The 15,042-nt window shown below is 48.8% G+C and overlaps 1 protein-coding gene across 1 annotated transcript; it reads left to right on the forward strand.

The window, feature by feature from the left end:
- Positions 1–5,957: 5,957 nt before the first annotated feature.
- LOC119399378 (histone H1-delta) lies at positions 5,958–7,038 on the forward strand. Its single transcript, XM_037666190.2, has one exon. It carries the CDS (start codon positions 6,068–6,070, stop codon positions 6,665–6,667), a length of 600 nt encoding a protein of 199 aa, XP_037522118.1. The 5' UTR covers positions 5,958–6,067; the 3' UTR covers positions 6,668–7,038.
- Positions 7,039–15,042: the final 8,004 nt, after the last annotated feature.

Here is a 15,042-nt window from a genome sequence, read left to right on the forward strand (position 1 = left end):
TGCATCGTTACATGTAAGCCAAGGAACTACGTGCTACTAGAAAAAAAAAAAAAAAAAAAAAAAAACCGCCACGGTGGTCTAGTGGTTATGGTGCTCGACTGTTGACCCGCAGGTCGCGGGATCGAATCCCCGCCACGGCGGCTGCATTTTCGATGTAGGCGAAAATGTTTGAGGCTCGTGTACTTAGATTAGATTTAGGTGCACGTTAAAGAACCCCAGGTGGTCGAAATTTCCGCAGCCCTCCACTACGGCGTCTCTCATAATCACATCGTGGTTTTGGGACGTTAAACCCCATATATTATTATTACTAGAAAAACAATTTTTGACACGTCGACCTTCTACCCTTGATTCTTGCAGCATGACTTCAGCAAAGAAGCGAGCAGAGGGATAAACACTATGTAAAACATACGGTGCCAACGCTGCCTGTCTGGAACTTGAACTGTGATTAGGTCTGGTCCAAGAAACGAGCTCATTATGGACCGCACCAAAGTTAATCTAGACTGGGAAGTCCACGATATGTCCAGAATAACAGCGCATAGAACACGAGAATACCAGCGCATTTTATGACGAAACAGGCTTCGGCCCTTCTAAGCACTAGGCGGCACAGGGCTTCTTGCCGTTTCAGCCACGGTATTCTAGATTTAAACAAGCGACGGACCAATTTTCGCTCGTACTGCCAGAATGCAAAGGACACATGTAATACATAACCTACAATACTTTCATTTCAAGCTTATTTTTTCTACTGCTTATGTGCTTATGTCTGTGTTTCCTGGTTCCGAATCTGTAAAACGGGTTGTCCCGGGCTCGCGGACCGCCGGGAAAGCCGCGCAGCGCTGCACCTCCAAACGCCGATACGACCGCGCCGCTCCGCTTCTCGACTGTGTTTGTTTGGTCGCGGAAAAGTGCCTCCCGCGCTTCAAACGCGAGCTGGCAGAATGAACAAACTTGCGATAGTTAAGCTACAGGAATCCGTCTACCCTTGTACGAAGTTTCTTCTGGCTACGATGCCGGGAACATTACGAAAACACGGATTTTCTCCCATCCGGCGGCCCTTTGATCGTGCTCTGCGCGCGGTTCGGACCTCGAAATTCGCGCCCCGTCGCGACCTAGCCATCGAAAGGCGTCGAAAAGTAAAATCTGATGTTCCTTCGACGTATGTGCAGTGTTGGTTCCGAGCGGGACGCCCAGTATCGTGCGCTAGCAGCGAGAAAATATCGCTCGGAAACACAGAATTTGGCGCGAACGGCCATGTTCGCGACTTCGGCGGCGGCTACCGACGCTCGCTTTTTTCGCTTTTACCGGGATTTCTTGGTCGATTTACGCCATGAAATTTTCACCGAAGCTCGGGATGGCGCCTTTTGACAGCCTGGCTCATGTTTTACGGCCTGTCGCGCCAAGAGAGCGCGCGGGAGAGCAGAAATCGACACTGGTGTCACTGAAACCGCCTGCACGATCTGGGTCGAAGATTCTCGAACCACCGAGTGTTAATCTGGGTGATTGGGAGCAATCTTGGCAGCGTACTTTTGCATACCTTGAAGGGATGAGTACCTCGAACAAGAAAAGAAGCTATTCTAGCTTTGCATGATGTACTCTTGTGGCAGAAGGTGTTATTGCGACGGAAATAATTAGCGCGTAGGAATGCACACAGTGGCTTTCTACTGCGCGTATCAGCTATCGGTGGATTTCGGCGTGCCTCTCGGAATTCGAGGGACTGCTGGCTTTGAGGACCTCGAGGTTTGTGGAAAAGGTTTCTGTAGGATCTATCGGGTCCCTCCACGAAACGGGGTCAGAGCTTCGTATTTCGTTTCAGGCCGGTAATGTATCTGAAGCGAATTGGACCATTTAGCTGGAGCTCGGGCGCTGACCCTGGCGGTCGATGAGTCGAGAATGGCTGCGTTATTCACTTAGGCAAATCGCAGTGTGCACGAATTACTGGCAGTGGTGGCCTGCCCCGGTGTCAAATATCGCTTGAACCCGATGTCGCGGCACTGGCAATTCATCGATCAATATGCTTCTTCTGTATAGCTATTCCTTTTTCTCCTTTCGCGTGTTTTTGTTCTTGTTATGATTATTGCGGTTGCATTATTGTGTGATATAATTTAAAATGCCTGTTCGCGATGCTATTTCTTACTTGAACGGTATGTTCTGTTGTAAAAAAAAAAAAAAAAAAACACCATTATTTTTGTCACTGTTCCTGAACAAATGTATGCGTTGATGGACCTAAGTAAGGAAGCCTTCAGTCCTTTCAACGCAGGGAATGCATGTCTGAATAAACTGGAATGAAATGGTAACCATCTCCATTCACCTTCATTCGTAGGAAGTCGGGATGTATTTACTTATCGTTCCACCGTAGCAATATATGTCAAATAAATGTTGCTTATTGAAATGCAGTTCGCGCACAGGTACACAAGCTATTTGTCACTTGTAGATTGTGAACAAAAAAAAAAAAAGAAAAGAAAAGGTGACATTGAAACAAGCACATACTTATGACGGATTGCTCCATGCATATATCAGTGACAAAATCGACACGGGTCGTGTAAACAACACATCTGGCACATGTGGCCCGAGAGTTCAACAACAAACGCTGGAGACAGCGTGGTTTCGCCAACAGTCCGGCGATGTTCCTCATAACAGAGCGTCGTTTCAGAGCCAGATCACTGCGTAGAAATAAACATTGAAACGCGAACATTAGCGCCATTTGACAAGTATGTGCACGTCTTGTGACGCAGGCACGTAGGCAAGGTGGGGCGACAGCCCCCCCCCCTTCCCCCCGAACCTTGTCGAGCGTTCTCTATTCCCGGGTAACCTTTTTTTTCTTTTTGCCATGGAAAGACAACGCCTAATTTCGAACAATTAGGCGTTGCCCCCTCCCCCCCCCCCAAAAAAAAAAAAATCCTGTCTACCTGCCTATTGTGACGTGCATATAATAAATGAACCATACACCAAACTATTCGAAGCATGCGAATGAATAGTTCGAATTATCGTATTTTCTCGCATATAACCCGCGCCCCCAGCTTTAACTCTACAAAAAAAAAAAAAAAATGACAGGCATATAACTCCGGTATATATCAGCATCATATCACTTTTAAAGCACGTTTTTCCGTATTATGGGTTATATGCGAGAAAATACGGTACACAGTCGAAATATAATACAAAGGTATTGAATACAATTAAAACAACACTTTTAATACAAATGTATTGATGGAAATATTGTAGTTATTACAACTACTTGTTTTACTAAGTATTGGAGTAATCACGACGGAAGCCAGCTAGAAAGCTATACGAACGGAAAACAACAACCACAGCAACAAATATATTCTGTGAAGTCGTATTTACATTAGTCTGCTTTCAAAACACAAAATATTCAAGCCATCAGTGTTTCACCAGCGCATGCATTTTCACAAGACTTGATGCACTGTCCATACTCAACGCTTCGTTGAGAGAGAACGAACGAGACGTTTATATACTATCGTGATGGTTTAATTCGATGAGATGTCTATGTGTGCAGGTAGTATTCCGGAGTTAGGCGAAAACATGGGGGAGGGTTGGGGGGAGGCAAATAAAATCTATGTGAGCCTTTAATAAGTATAGATGGATTTGGCGCGCGATGATCAAATCCTGACAGCTTTAGTGAGCATCAAATAAATGCGCGCGAAGCCGTGTATTGTCTGAGTATTGGTTAGCCATGTTTTGACACTATAACAATGAAGACCAGTCGGCTACTTCCGGAAAGTCTACAGGTATGGTTCCGGAATCAGCCACTTAGTTAATTAACAATCATCTGCTTGTTAGGTGAGCCATAAGCGTATCGCTGTGGCGCTCATGCACACACACACACACACACACACACACACACACACACACACACACACACACACACACACACACACACACACACACACACACACACACACACACACACACGCATCATTTGATGTGACGACAGCCATTGCCATCAAAGGACCTTTATATAAAAATTAAAATTTGCATATATAACGCATTCCATTGTACCTTTGAGTTGAATGTGTATCCGCTCGAAGCAGCGGGGCCAGTGGTTAAATTGTTCCGACTTGGTAAGCGCAATGCGAGGCTCAACACGGCGGCAGCCTGGCATTCACCCAACCCAAAGGGTGCGTGTTAATTGGGCTGCCTGCTCGAGGTTAAGGTAGGCAATGCAGCCGATGAAACCTTTTCTCCTGCCTTTGTCTTCGACGCACATTAAATAGCTCTCGAAAGACAGACAACACACCGTATGTATGACAGGGAACCAGGCAGCACCATTTATCAGATTCACCGGCACTGTGTGCTATGTAACGGTAATGTACTGAAGGTGCGCGATAAAATTAAAATTTCTTCCGAAACTTTGATGGTGTCGAGTTCCCCGTTTTCCCGCCTAAATATGCTTCTTTTTTCACACTTTGCAATTCCAAAAAATATTTTTTGCGAAAAATTTCTAATATGTGTTGGGTATAGTCAGCCCAGCTGACATGCAATATCGTAACACATTTCCATGCATATCCCACCCGAGTGCGTAGTTAATTAATGATAAACGCTGTTGGAGTGTTTTAAAACTTCACACACAGGGGCATTCCATGTGTGGGCACCCACTGAAAAAGGAAGAGAAGAATCCTTCCGGGGGGCCATTGGCAAAATATTGTGAATTTGCAAGCGAAACTGAATGTAAACACTCGTCAAAAGTTGTCCGCGCACATTTTTAGAGCTTGCATGCAGCGTCAATCCAGTAGGGTCGACGAATCAGTCTAATTTAGACGCTGATCAACTCAAGAAAGTGTCAAACCTACTACCGATGACCGCCTAGTAACGGGCGCCAAGCGAATACCCGCTGCTCCCAGCTGTTTACTACGGAGGGAATAGAAGCTGTCAAATTCCAGCGCGCAGCGCGCGAGAACCGTTAATTTCGGCTGCAATCGCGCCGCAGGTGTCCACCGTGGTAAGATCCACTCGAAAATAAAATTTTCCCGGCATTTTTCGATGCTAAAATGCCACGGTTCCTTGGATGCCCAAAAGTGACCAAAAGTAAGCGCGCTCAGATTTGCGCCGTAGCAATCCATGGGATGCGAGTCGACGAGCAACGTTTTCCCGCTCTAAAGAGCGCCTCGGGCGCCGAAACTTTGCCGAAAAGCGTGAAAGAAGTGTCCCTCCGATTGTACGTGCCATTTTCGATGCAATGTTCACTCTTAAGTGTCGAAAAAATCTCCCAAAATTCGCGATCGCGCGACGGCGATCGTCGTCTCTGCGAGGAGCTACGTCACAAATCGAGAAAACGACTCCGGGGAAGCCGGTCTCGATTTTTGCTCGCCGCTCGCCGAAATCTGTTTGAAACAGGATAAAAGTAGTGTCAAAATTTACAGCGACACCGCCCCGAGCTTCGCTGCACTTTTCCCGGTGCAAATCGACCGATAAATTGCCGAAAACGCGAAAAATCCGAGCGTCGCCAGCAGCGAGCCAGGCTGTCAACATGGCGGGTCAGCGCAAACTTGTGTTTCCCCGGCGATTTTCTCGCGCGGCTCACGCTCGATTCGCGCCGTCCGAATCGAGACAAACGGTCGAAATGCGTGGAAGGATCATTGAATTTTATTCCTATACACTTGTCAGCGGCCCCGACGCGGCGGGCCGCGAATACCGATGCTCGAACCGTAGAATTAGCGCAATCTCGTCGACACCGGCGCGCCGAAAAACTCTCGTTTTGCAAACATCACGGCTGCGCACGTCGGGAAAAAATTGCACGGTGCTCGTCCGAAGCCCCCACTACAACACCGTTTAGTTTTAATAATCGCGCGGCGTCGCTAAAATGAGCTACCAATCGTTTTTTGAGCACAACAAACACAATCTCAAACTCGAGCCGCGGCATTTGCGGCGCTCGCCAGCACGAGATATTGTTGTAGCCTTCCGTGACGTCCGCGCCCCCTGTATAAAAGCGGCCGCTCCCCGCCTTCCGCTTCATTCGCTCTCTCGTCTCGCAACCAGTTCGGACGACAGCTCCTCCGCTCGCTCGCTCGCCTTTTCTTCTGAGGTTCCCGCCACGGAGTCGCTTCCTGTTCCCGCTATGTCTGAAGCCGAGGCCAAGCCCGCCGTTGCAACGCCCAAGGCGAAGGGTCGCAAGCCCTCTGCAGGAGGAGCCAAGAAGGCGAAGAAGCCCGTCAACCACCCGAAGTACACCGAGATGGTGAAGAAGTCCATCGAGGCCCTGAAGGAGCGTGGGGGTTCTTCCCGCCAGGCCATCCACAAGTACATCATGAGCCACTTCGACGTCGGCAAGGACACCAAGGTAGTGAACACCCACCTCAAGCTTGCTCTTAAGCGTGCTGTCCAGTCTGGCCTGCTCAAGCGTTCCAAGGGCACTGGTGCGTCCGGGTCCTTCCGTCTCGCCGAGAAGGCGACCGCCCCGAAGAAAGCTGCAGGAGCCAAGCGCGGACCCAAGAAGGCAGCAGGAGGAGCCGCCAAGCCCAAGAAGGCTGCCAAGCCGAAGGCAGCAAAGTCTCCCGCCAAGAAGGCCGCCAAGCCCAAGGTGGCGAAGCCCAAGAAAGCAGCCGCGGCCAAGCCTAAGGTTGCGAAGAAGCCCAAGTCCCCAAAGAAGGCGAAGTCTCCCAAGAAGCCCAAGGTTGCGAAGAAGGCAGCGCCCAAGAAGGCGGCAGCGAAGAAGTAAGCCTCGATCACCTCTTCGTTCAACCTGTGGCTACCATCCCTCGTACCTCATCGAACCCATCCCTCACGCTCATCAAAGGCGCGGTGCAGCTCTGCTACAAGCACGTAAGGCGCTAACCGAACTACGTCATCTGCGTCATCTCCATCAAGGCTCACCCTCATCCAGCCCCACAAACCCGAGTGCCGGCATGCCACGGGATCGCCGCATCTGTAAATATCTTCATCGAACTGCACCGCATGGCGAGTTATTTGTCACGAACTGTTAAATTATGTCATTTGTCCTGGAAAACATTATCATGTTTGTAAATAGATCAACCGTCACTCGCCATGAACGTGTCGCTTTTATAATAAAAGCGTGTTCCTCATCATGAACGTTTGCTTTTTTTCCTCTGCTATTGTGAGAGCATATTGATGGCGATGCTGCTGTCAAATGTTCCTTAGGTTTTGACAATCCACAGCAAACTGTTGCTGGTCACATCGGTGCGGTTTAAGTCTCGTTCGATAGCTTGGGTTCAAGATTGCACATTGGGTGGTGTAGCAGGTAATCAGGTCAAGCGTAGCTGCCGCTGTCAGTGGGTGTGTATCTGCTTTATGCAGTTTCAAGTAAACAAAAAGCCCAGCTGCGAATTCTGTGTTTCAAGGCATCGCTACGGGCCGTACGGTACCGCGAAGGCGCGCTCCTGTGTTTCCTGGCGAACAGGAGCGCGCGCAATCTTTGAAAGCTCAGCTGTTCGGCCCCGCCGTCGCATGGCAACTGGTGACGTAAGTATGCGCGCAGCCAATGGTGTGTCGAGTGGAGGCTTGGCGGCAGCGTCCCGAACACTTTCTGAAAACGCTGAACGTAGGTGGGTCCTTATGGCGAGGCAGAGGTGCGGATGTGTCCCGTTAATTTGACAACCGTCGCGCAGCAATTGCTGCTGCAGTGAAATTCCTGAAAGTTCAATTGGTGCTACGTAATTTGTTGCATTAGCTAGCTCCGGATTAGTTGCGCATTAGTTCTGATGGGCTGCTAGAGGAGCTCCTAGAAACTGGAACCGGTGCAGCTGAGATTGAGGGCGCCGAAGAAGGGCTTTACAGCTCGGCCAGTTCTGCGTAGATAAAATAGTTATATACATGGAAATCTGGGTCACTAGCTTGGGATATTTCCACTGGTACGCCTGGTGTATTCTTGGCCGCGCCGTCCATGTTAGTATTTTTCTTTTTACGTTGAGTCTCAAAGCTTGTCAGTGGTGGGGTGCTGCCATCTGTCGACAAATTTAAGAAATATTGGTTGTAGTTTTGGAGGTATCCGCTAGGTGCCGACAGTGTGCTCAGAATTTGGAATGTCGCTTCCGCATGGAAAGCAGGTGATGATGTTTGAGTAGTATTTGAGTGGCTGAGCCGTTGCGTCAGGTATTTAAACGATTTTGCGTACGTGAATTTGTGACATGAGCAGAATACAAATCCATTACTCGGCTTGTGTGGTGGTGTGTGCCGTGCCACGCTTTCCATTGCGTTGCTCGAATTGGCGTCGGGTGTACCTGGAGCGATTGGCAACGATCTAAAAACAGTTTGCACTACAGTGTTTTAGAATAGTTTGCACTTATTGGGGAGACTTTGTACGGCAGTAATAATCATCTGGTTTGCTTCTGTTTCCTTTCTTGAAAAATATGCGCTCGCCGCCTTCCCATGATGAACGCTTCGTCAAGCTGGTAACGCGGACGCAGTTCGCGACCTGAAAGCATCAAGGAAAGGTAGGCAACACAGATGAATTATAGGTGTGGTATAAACAAAATACCCCAAGCGGTTCGACTGTCTTCAGAATCAGTGCTGTGATGTGTAGGTCTTGCCACAATAAAAGTGCTTGACCCTGTGGCACTTGTGAAACCGTGAAGCAACGCTGGTGACGTCGACAGCGCCTCGTCACAACGCCAACGCCGCCTACAGCAACCTTGCTTGGGCAGTTTCGAACGGGAGCGAGACCTCACGCACTAAAGGTAGGCATGCCATGGAATCGTAGCACCATATTTGTCGCCAAATAAAAAAAAAACGATTTTGTGAACAGAGTATTCATTGTTAAACAATAAACACAAATATCGAAGAGCACGTTGCTCCCACCCCTCGCTTTCTTTAGAAGCCTGAGTTAAAACCCTGGAGCATTTGGCATCGACGGGTTCCATATGGTGATCAACTCGTCTTTGGTGGATGTCCGCTGAGAAGCAAATGGTCCCCTTGGGTGGCTAAGTGGGAACCAATAGGGCATCGTATTCCCAAGGACTGACCAGCTGGTAAACAAATGGTCCCAGTTGGAAGTTTTGTAGGAATCAACTGGTTATAGTTGGGAGCCAACAGGCCATGATATTGCCAAGTACTGAGCAGTTGGCAAGCAAATGGTTCCACTTGGAAGTTTCATAGGAACCAAGAGGAGGAGGAGGAAAAACATTTATTAACAGAAAGGGGTTTGTGATGCTTGGTCCGCAAGTACCATCTAGCAGTGCTGGCTGCCCTCAGTCCAGGACGCCACAGGCAGTTGCCGCCCTGCGTGCCCTGTCGATCAAACTGATCTGATCATCAAGGTTATCGCTGGCCAGCAACTCCTCCCACCGCTCCACACTAGCTTGGTCAATGGGGGGCAGGCCGGGGATGGCCCGGCAAGTCCATGTAATGTGTATTAATGTGGGTTTCTCAGAGCACCATGGGCAGCGCGCAGGGTATTCTGTTGGGTGCACTTTATTGAGAAAATGTAAGTTCGGATACGTTCCGGTCTGGATTAAGCGCCAGCTGGTAGCTTCCTCCTTTGTGAGCTTCTTATGGGGGAGGGAGTAGATACGTCTGAGTCCCTTGTAGTGATTTAGGATGGCCGCATACTCACACGGGACCGGGATAGGCTCCTCGGAGGCCGGGTCATGAGCTGCTCGGTCTGTTGTGTACCCTCGAGCCACCCTGTCTGCCTCCTGGTTCCCCTCCAGCCCCATGTGACCAGGCGTCCATATTATCCTGTGCCGGATGATGGGGTTTCGTGTGTCAAGAGTGTCGTTGGGATCTGGTGCACCACGGAGAATGCTAATCGCCGCTTGACCGACTCGCCCATTCAAGAAATTTCTACAGTCCGTGAGGATATCTAGTGACCGCCTTTGGTGGTTGCCGGTGGCAATGGCCAAAGCGATGGCCGTTTCTTCAGCCTCCGTAATGGAAGAGCAGCGGATTGATGCACTGGCGATTTCGCGAAGACGAGACGGGATGGCATTTCCAGGCACAAGCCAGTCGGCACTCAACTGGCCCCAGTTGTGCTCCTTTGTAAGAACCGAATGGCTCCCAATGGGGCATTGCCCCTGTCTGGCGCAGACCAGTTACACTGTAAGTGGGAACCTACTCGTTCCAGTCGCGAACCGACTGGGCATCTCCAGCTGACATAACCGGCCTAGTACCTCGAAACGTATATGCATTGAGGACTACAGCTACGTGCAGTTGAACGCGATCTTTGGTATAAATCCTTCGACATGGAAACTAGGTGAAAATGCTAAGCTGGAAAAATCCAACTGTACGTGACTAGACTAGAAAACAACTCATTTGGCCAATCAGCAATTTGTTTACAGCATCTGCAACTTTAAATATGAGTTAGTATATATATATATATATATATATATATATATATATATATATATATATATATATATATATATATATATATATATATATATATATATATATATATATATATATATAGCGATAGGAACATGAACTAGCATAATACTCTCCAAAGTGATGAAGACGACGAGTGTGCGAAACGCTTGCGCATATGTTGCTCTTCAGCTATCTTGATTACCGTGTTAACCTATTTTTATTTCTTCATAATCGTGGTTCCAAATCCTTCATTATCTCCATTATAAATCCCATCTGATAGTCTGACCGCTTTCTGGTTAAGTCTTAGTCTAAATATCCAGTGTTTTTAGCTGCTTCAGCCTTAACCTTAAAGAATGTGTCTTGAAAGTTGTTTACATGATTCCGATTTCTTGCGGCAAGGTATACATTGGTCAATCTGGTAGGTGCGTAAATGAACGTCTTATGGAACACCGCGCTTCTCTGAAAGCTTCAGCCCATTCGCATCTTGCAATGCATTGCCATAAATGCGGATGTTATCCTGTGTTGCATGAAACCGAGATACTGTTTAGGCATAAAGATCAGACAACACGTGAAATAGTGGAGGCATTTCATATTAGAAAAAGAGGCCCTGATTGTGTTAGCCATCCATCCATCACTTTACTCGATAAGGAGTTTGACTTTCTTGATAAGTGAAGATCGTTAGTGTCACTATGCTGTTATCATTGTCCTGGTTCTGAAGGCTGCAGTTAGGCCTCTTGTTCGACTGCGCATGTGCAATTGGGTCTCTTGCGCATTTAAATGTTATTCTGTTCAATAAAAATTCAGTTGTGAGTTAAGCGCTGTCCTGTATAATTCTTAGTTCCTCTGTCCTCGTTTTATGTGCGCTTAAAAAGCTTTTGCTTTAAACATGGATTCTTGGGCTACGTTTCCAGCAGAGACATTGGAATCCTTAGGAAACACATGGGAAACATATACGGTCGTATACAGTGTGTATCAAGAAATGTGTCCGAAAATCCTAAAATATCATTGATATGCCATATTTGTTCGATTCCTTCACAATTACCTCTTCTGTAGTCGCAGGTATCTTAAGATGGCTAAATACATAACTTGGGACAATAATTAGGAAAGTGAAATTATTTAACTTTTTAATTAGTGGAGTTAGGTGGTTATGTCAAATGGGAGAATTGAACGCCTTCATGCGAAGAGCTCATTGCAGCTTTGAAATTTCGAAAATGCGACCTCTGGTAATAATTGCGAAGTAATGAAATTCAAACAAATTCAGCGGTGAAACCGAAAAGTTATGAGACGCGTATCAACCGACTTCATTGTATGGGTGTGCGGGCTGCGCTTGCAATTACAGTGAAACCTCGGTGATACGAATCTCAAGGGACCACCAAAAATATTCGTATCATCCGAAATTCGTATCACCAGAAAGCATGGGAAATTAGCATGCGACAAAAGAAAGCTGGCGTACATTTTCATTTATTGTTTTTCAGGGCCGCAGCAACGTCAGGAAGAACCCTGAATGATTGTCAGTTAAGTTTTTAGATGTCGGCAATCATACCAGCACTCTTAAATATACGGCCCGTACGCGCGTATTTAATTAATGAACCAGGTGCGTTGTGACCCGCGACGGCAGTAGCCCCTTCCAAATTTTAGTATGCCTTTCTGCATTGCACCGGAGTACTGCAGTGAAAGTAATAAAAGAAGCGCTTGGACGCGATGGATCAAGGCCACAAAATTACAGAACCACGGTCCTGTGTTATGATTTTGTTATCGCGGAGGTGTTGGGGATGTTTTTGGCAGATTTACGGCCGTGCCCACACAAGTGCAACCTCAATGGTCGCGCATGTTGACGTTGTGAGGCCTGACTCCAAGACCGTCCTCGCCTTCTTTCGGTCCACGTCTACCTTTCTTAGGATGTCTGACGCACGAGGCAGGCACGTGTAAACGCAGTACAACGACCGCAGCCCGCGTCTACACGTTAGCAATAAAAGCATGGCGCTTATGTCCTCTGTAATCTCAACGCGAAGGCGCACGGAGGCACATAAGAGCCTCAAAGATTCGCGCACACAATCTCGGAGGCCGTGACGCGTCTCTGAAGGTTTATTCTGACCGTAAGAAAAGTGTTTTACTTACATCGTGGTTCTGACGATTTGGCGGTGCGGCGCGGATGCCCACGCTTGCGTTTCCGCGCTCACACGTGCTTGGCGCGTCTTCCGCGACAGCACCTGAGCGGTAGCGTACGTTCGTATCAAATGTCGCGGGGTAAAGATCGGTTCGCAACAACCGTACTTCATTACACTGCAGGCCAATGGGCCTTGGCCGGGACCAACGAAAAATTCGTATCACCCCGAAATTCGTATGAGCTGTGATCGTATCACCGAGGTTTCACTGTATAGACGAATTCCACCGGACATACGTCACGAAAATGCGGTGGCGCTGTCGTCGGGCGTTTAGTTTCGCGCGGTAGGCAAAGCCGCCGTGCCTACCGCAGTTGCTGCTGTGTTTTTCGCTGGTGCGTGCGCTGTTTGTCGTCGTGCAAAGAAGAAAAAACGGTGTAACGACGAGCAGTGCCACAGTTATTTTCGCAGGAAGGCACGAGAAGGATAGAATAAGCTTTTTTTTTTTTTCATTAGCTGTTTACGAAGACCGTCGCAAGAAATTAGCGGCAGCTGTAAAACGCGAAAACTTGTCTCCGACGCCGGCACATCGGTTATGTTTTCGGGCGGCTTACCCAGCAGAAAGGATTAGCTTAGTGAAGCGTTCTCCACTGTAATGTCCAGCACCGCATTTCTTGGCATAAGCCTTGTGTGGAGGCATAGCGAGCACGTTCACCTCAAAGCACGTTAACGTTGTAGATATAGCATTGTCATATGCGGCGAATTCTTCACGGTTGCCATTGTTGATATCTTTTTCCATTGTTGATATAAGTCTTAAACGCGCTAAAAAGATTTCGTTGTACTCGCGTGAACTAAAGTGCGGCTCGGTCATGGCGCATGTTTTCTTTCTGCTTGGGCACGATTCATTAACGCACAGCCGCGACTTCGACTATGCTTTTCCAAATCTTATGCGGCTGCGATGAGACACCTGACAAAAGCGTATCGTGCAAGGCTGTTCTGGCAGCAGTGCGCTTCACGATATGTCCATGTCTGTCAGAATTCACAGAAAACAACACTCGGGAAACTTGCCGAGTCTGTTTACGGGCTGTACGCATTGCGCGGTCTCGACTTGAGCGTACGGACGGAGCCGCGGCCCGCGGTGGGCAGACCTGACAGGTACGTAACCACCTTGTCCACATGGTGTAGTTGAAGCATCATCGCAAGCGTGTCACGGATGAAAGCGTCGCCGAGATCGCCGTTGCATTAGTTAACAAATAAAACGTACACGTGTGACCAAGACTGTCGCAACGGCGATGATCATTCGCAAATGAGTCACCTTCCCGCCGTCAAGATACCTCATGTTTCTATAAGGTTCTCAGAGCAAGAGCAGCACGTCAACATGACGTTCATTTCAGAGTCCCTCTTACAGCCATTGCAACCTCCTCTGTTGCGGCCGCCGCTTGTAAGCATGCGGGAGGCGCCCCGACGCGCGGTGCTCGGAGGCAGCTTTTGCACCTGCTACGCGAGTTGTCACGTGATAATAGAGGGCGGTAGCGCGCTTCAAGCTGGACCGGCTGGGCGGAGCCTGCGCGCCGTGACGTCGCTACAAGGGCGCTAAATATATCGACGGCGCCTACCGCTGTTTACAAACATGGAGTAGGTCTATAGCACGCATGGCCTACATGCGTCAACGAACGCGGAAGAACTAAATCTCCGCAGTAATACTGATAGTTTGACGAGTTGGTAGGTATTCATGGTTAAATTTGTAGCGCGAACAGTGGACAGGGACACACAGAAGAGAGCCAAACGAGCGCTAACTCACAACTGCTTATTACGGCGAAAGCTGTTATGAGATCACAACAGTAGCCGTTTTTGGCGCCGTAGTTGTCCGCCTCCGCCGGTGTCCGTAAACGCTATCGCGCGAAAAAAAAAAAAAAAGAAGATGATTATCCGTTATGTAACGGGGTTCAAACCTGGACCCTCTGTGTGGGAGCCCAGTGCTCTACCACAGAGCCATGCCGTTTTTTAGATGCGAAGTATCTTAAGGCGGAGCTCAATCCGGTGGTGGTGGTGGTGGTAGTGGTGGTGGTGGTGGTGTGCGGTGTGACCACCCTTACTGCGCATGCGCACACCCTCTCCACACACCTCCTCTCCACTCACCCTCTCCACTCACCCTCTCACCTTCCCCTATCCACTCTCACTCTCTACTTTCCCTCTCCCCTCCCCTCTCCACTTTCCCTCTTTCCTTCCCCTCTCCACTTCCCTCTTTCCTTCCCCTGTCCACTTTCCCTCTCCCCTCTCCAATTTCCCTCTCCCCCTCTCCCATACCCCTCTCCCCTCCCCCTTTCCACTCTTCCTCTGAAACGAGGCTAGACATGCCGAAATTCTCTCCTGCGCAACGCCGCGATGAGCTCGAGCGCATGCGCGTCCCCTCCTCTTCTCTCTCCTCTCCTACGCTGCCCCCCTCTCGCCCGCCTGTCGACCGCGTTCCCCGCTCGCCCTGTGAGAATTAACGGCCAGGCTAGATGGAAGATACGACGCGCGTAGCGTCCCTCTTCGCGTTCCACGACGCGAGGTCGGTAGCATGCCCAACGAACGCCAACGGAACGCGATCGTGCAAGTGCTCCGGCTTCGCATCGCCTCATGGTCCCCTTTAGCGGGAGATGGTGTAATTTTTTCTTCTGCTTGAAGC

Source organism: Rhipicephalus sanguineus, chromosome 7, assembly GCF_013339695.2.
Source record: "Rhipicephalus sanguineus isolate Rsan-2018 chromosome 7, BIME_Rsan_1.4, whole genome shotgun sequence".
NCBI lineage: Eukaryota > Metazoa > Arthropoda > Arachnida > Ixodida > Ixodidae > Rhipicephalus > Rhipicephalus sanguineus.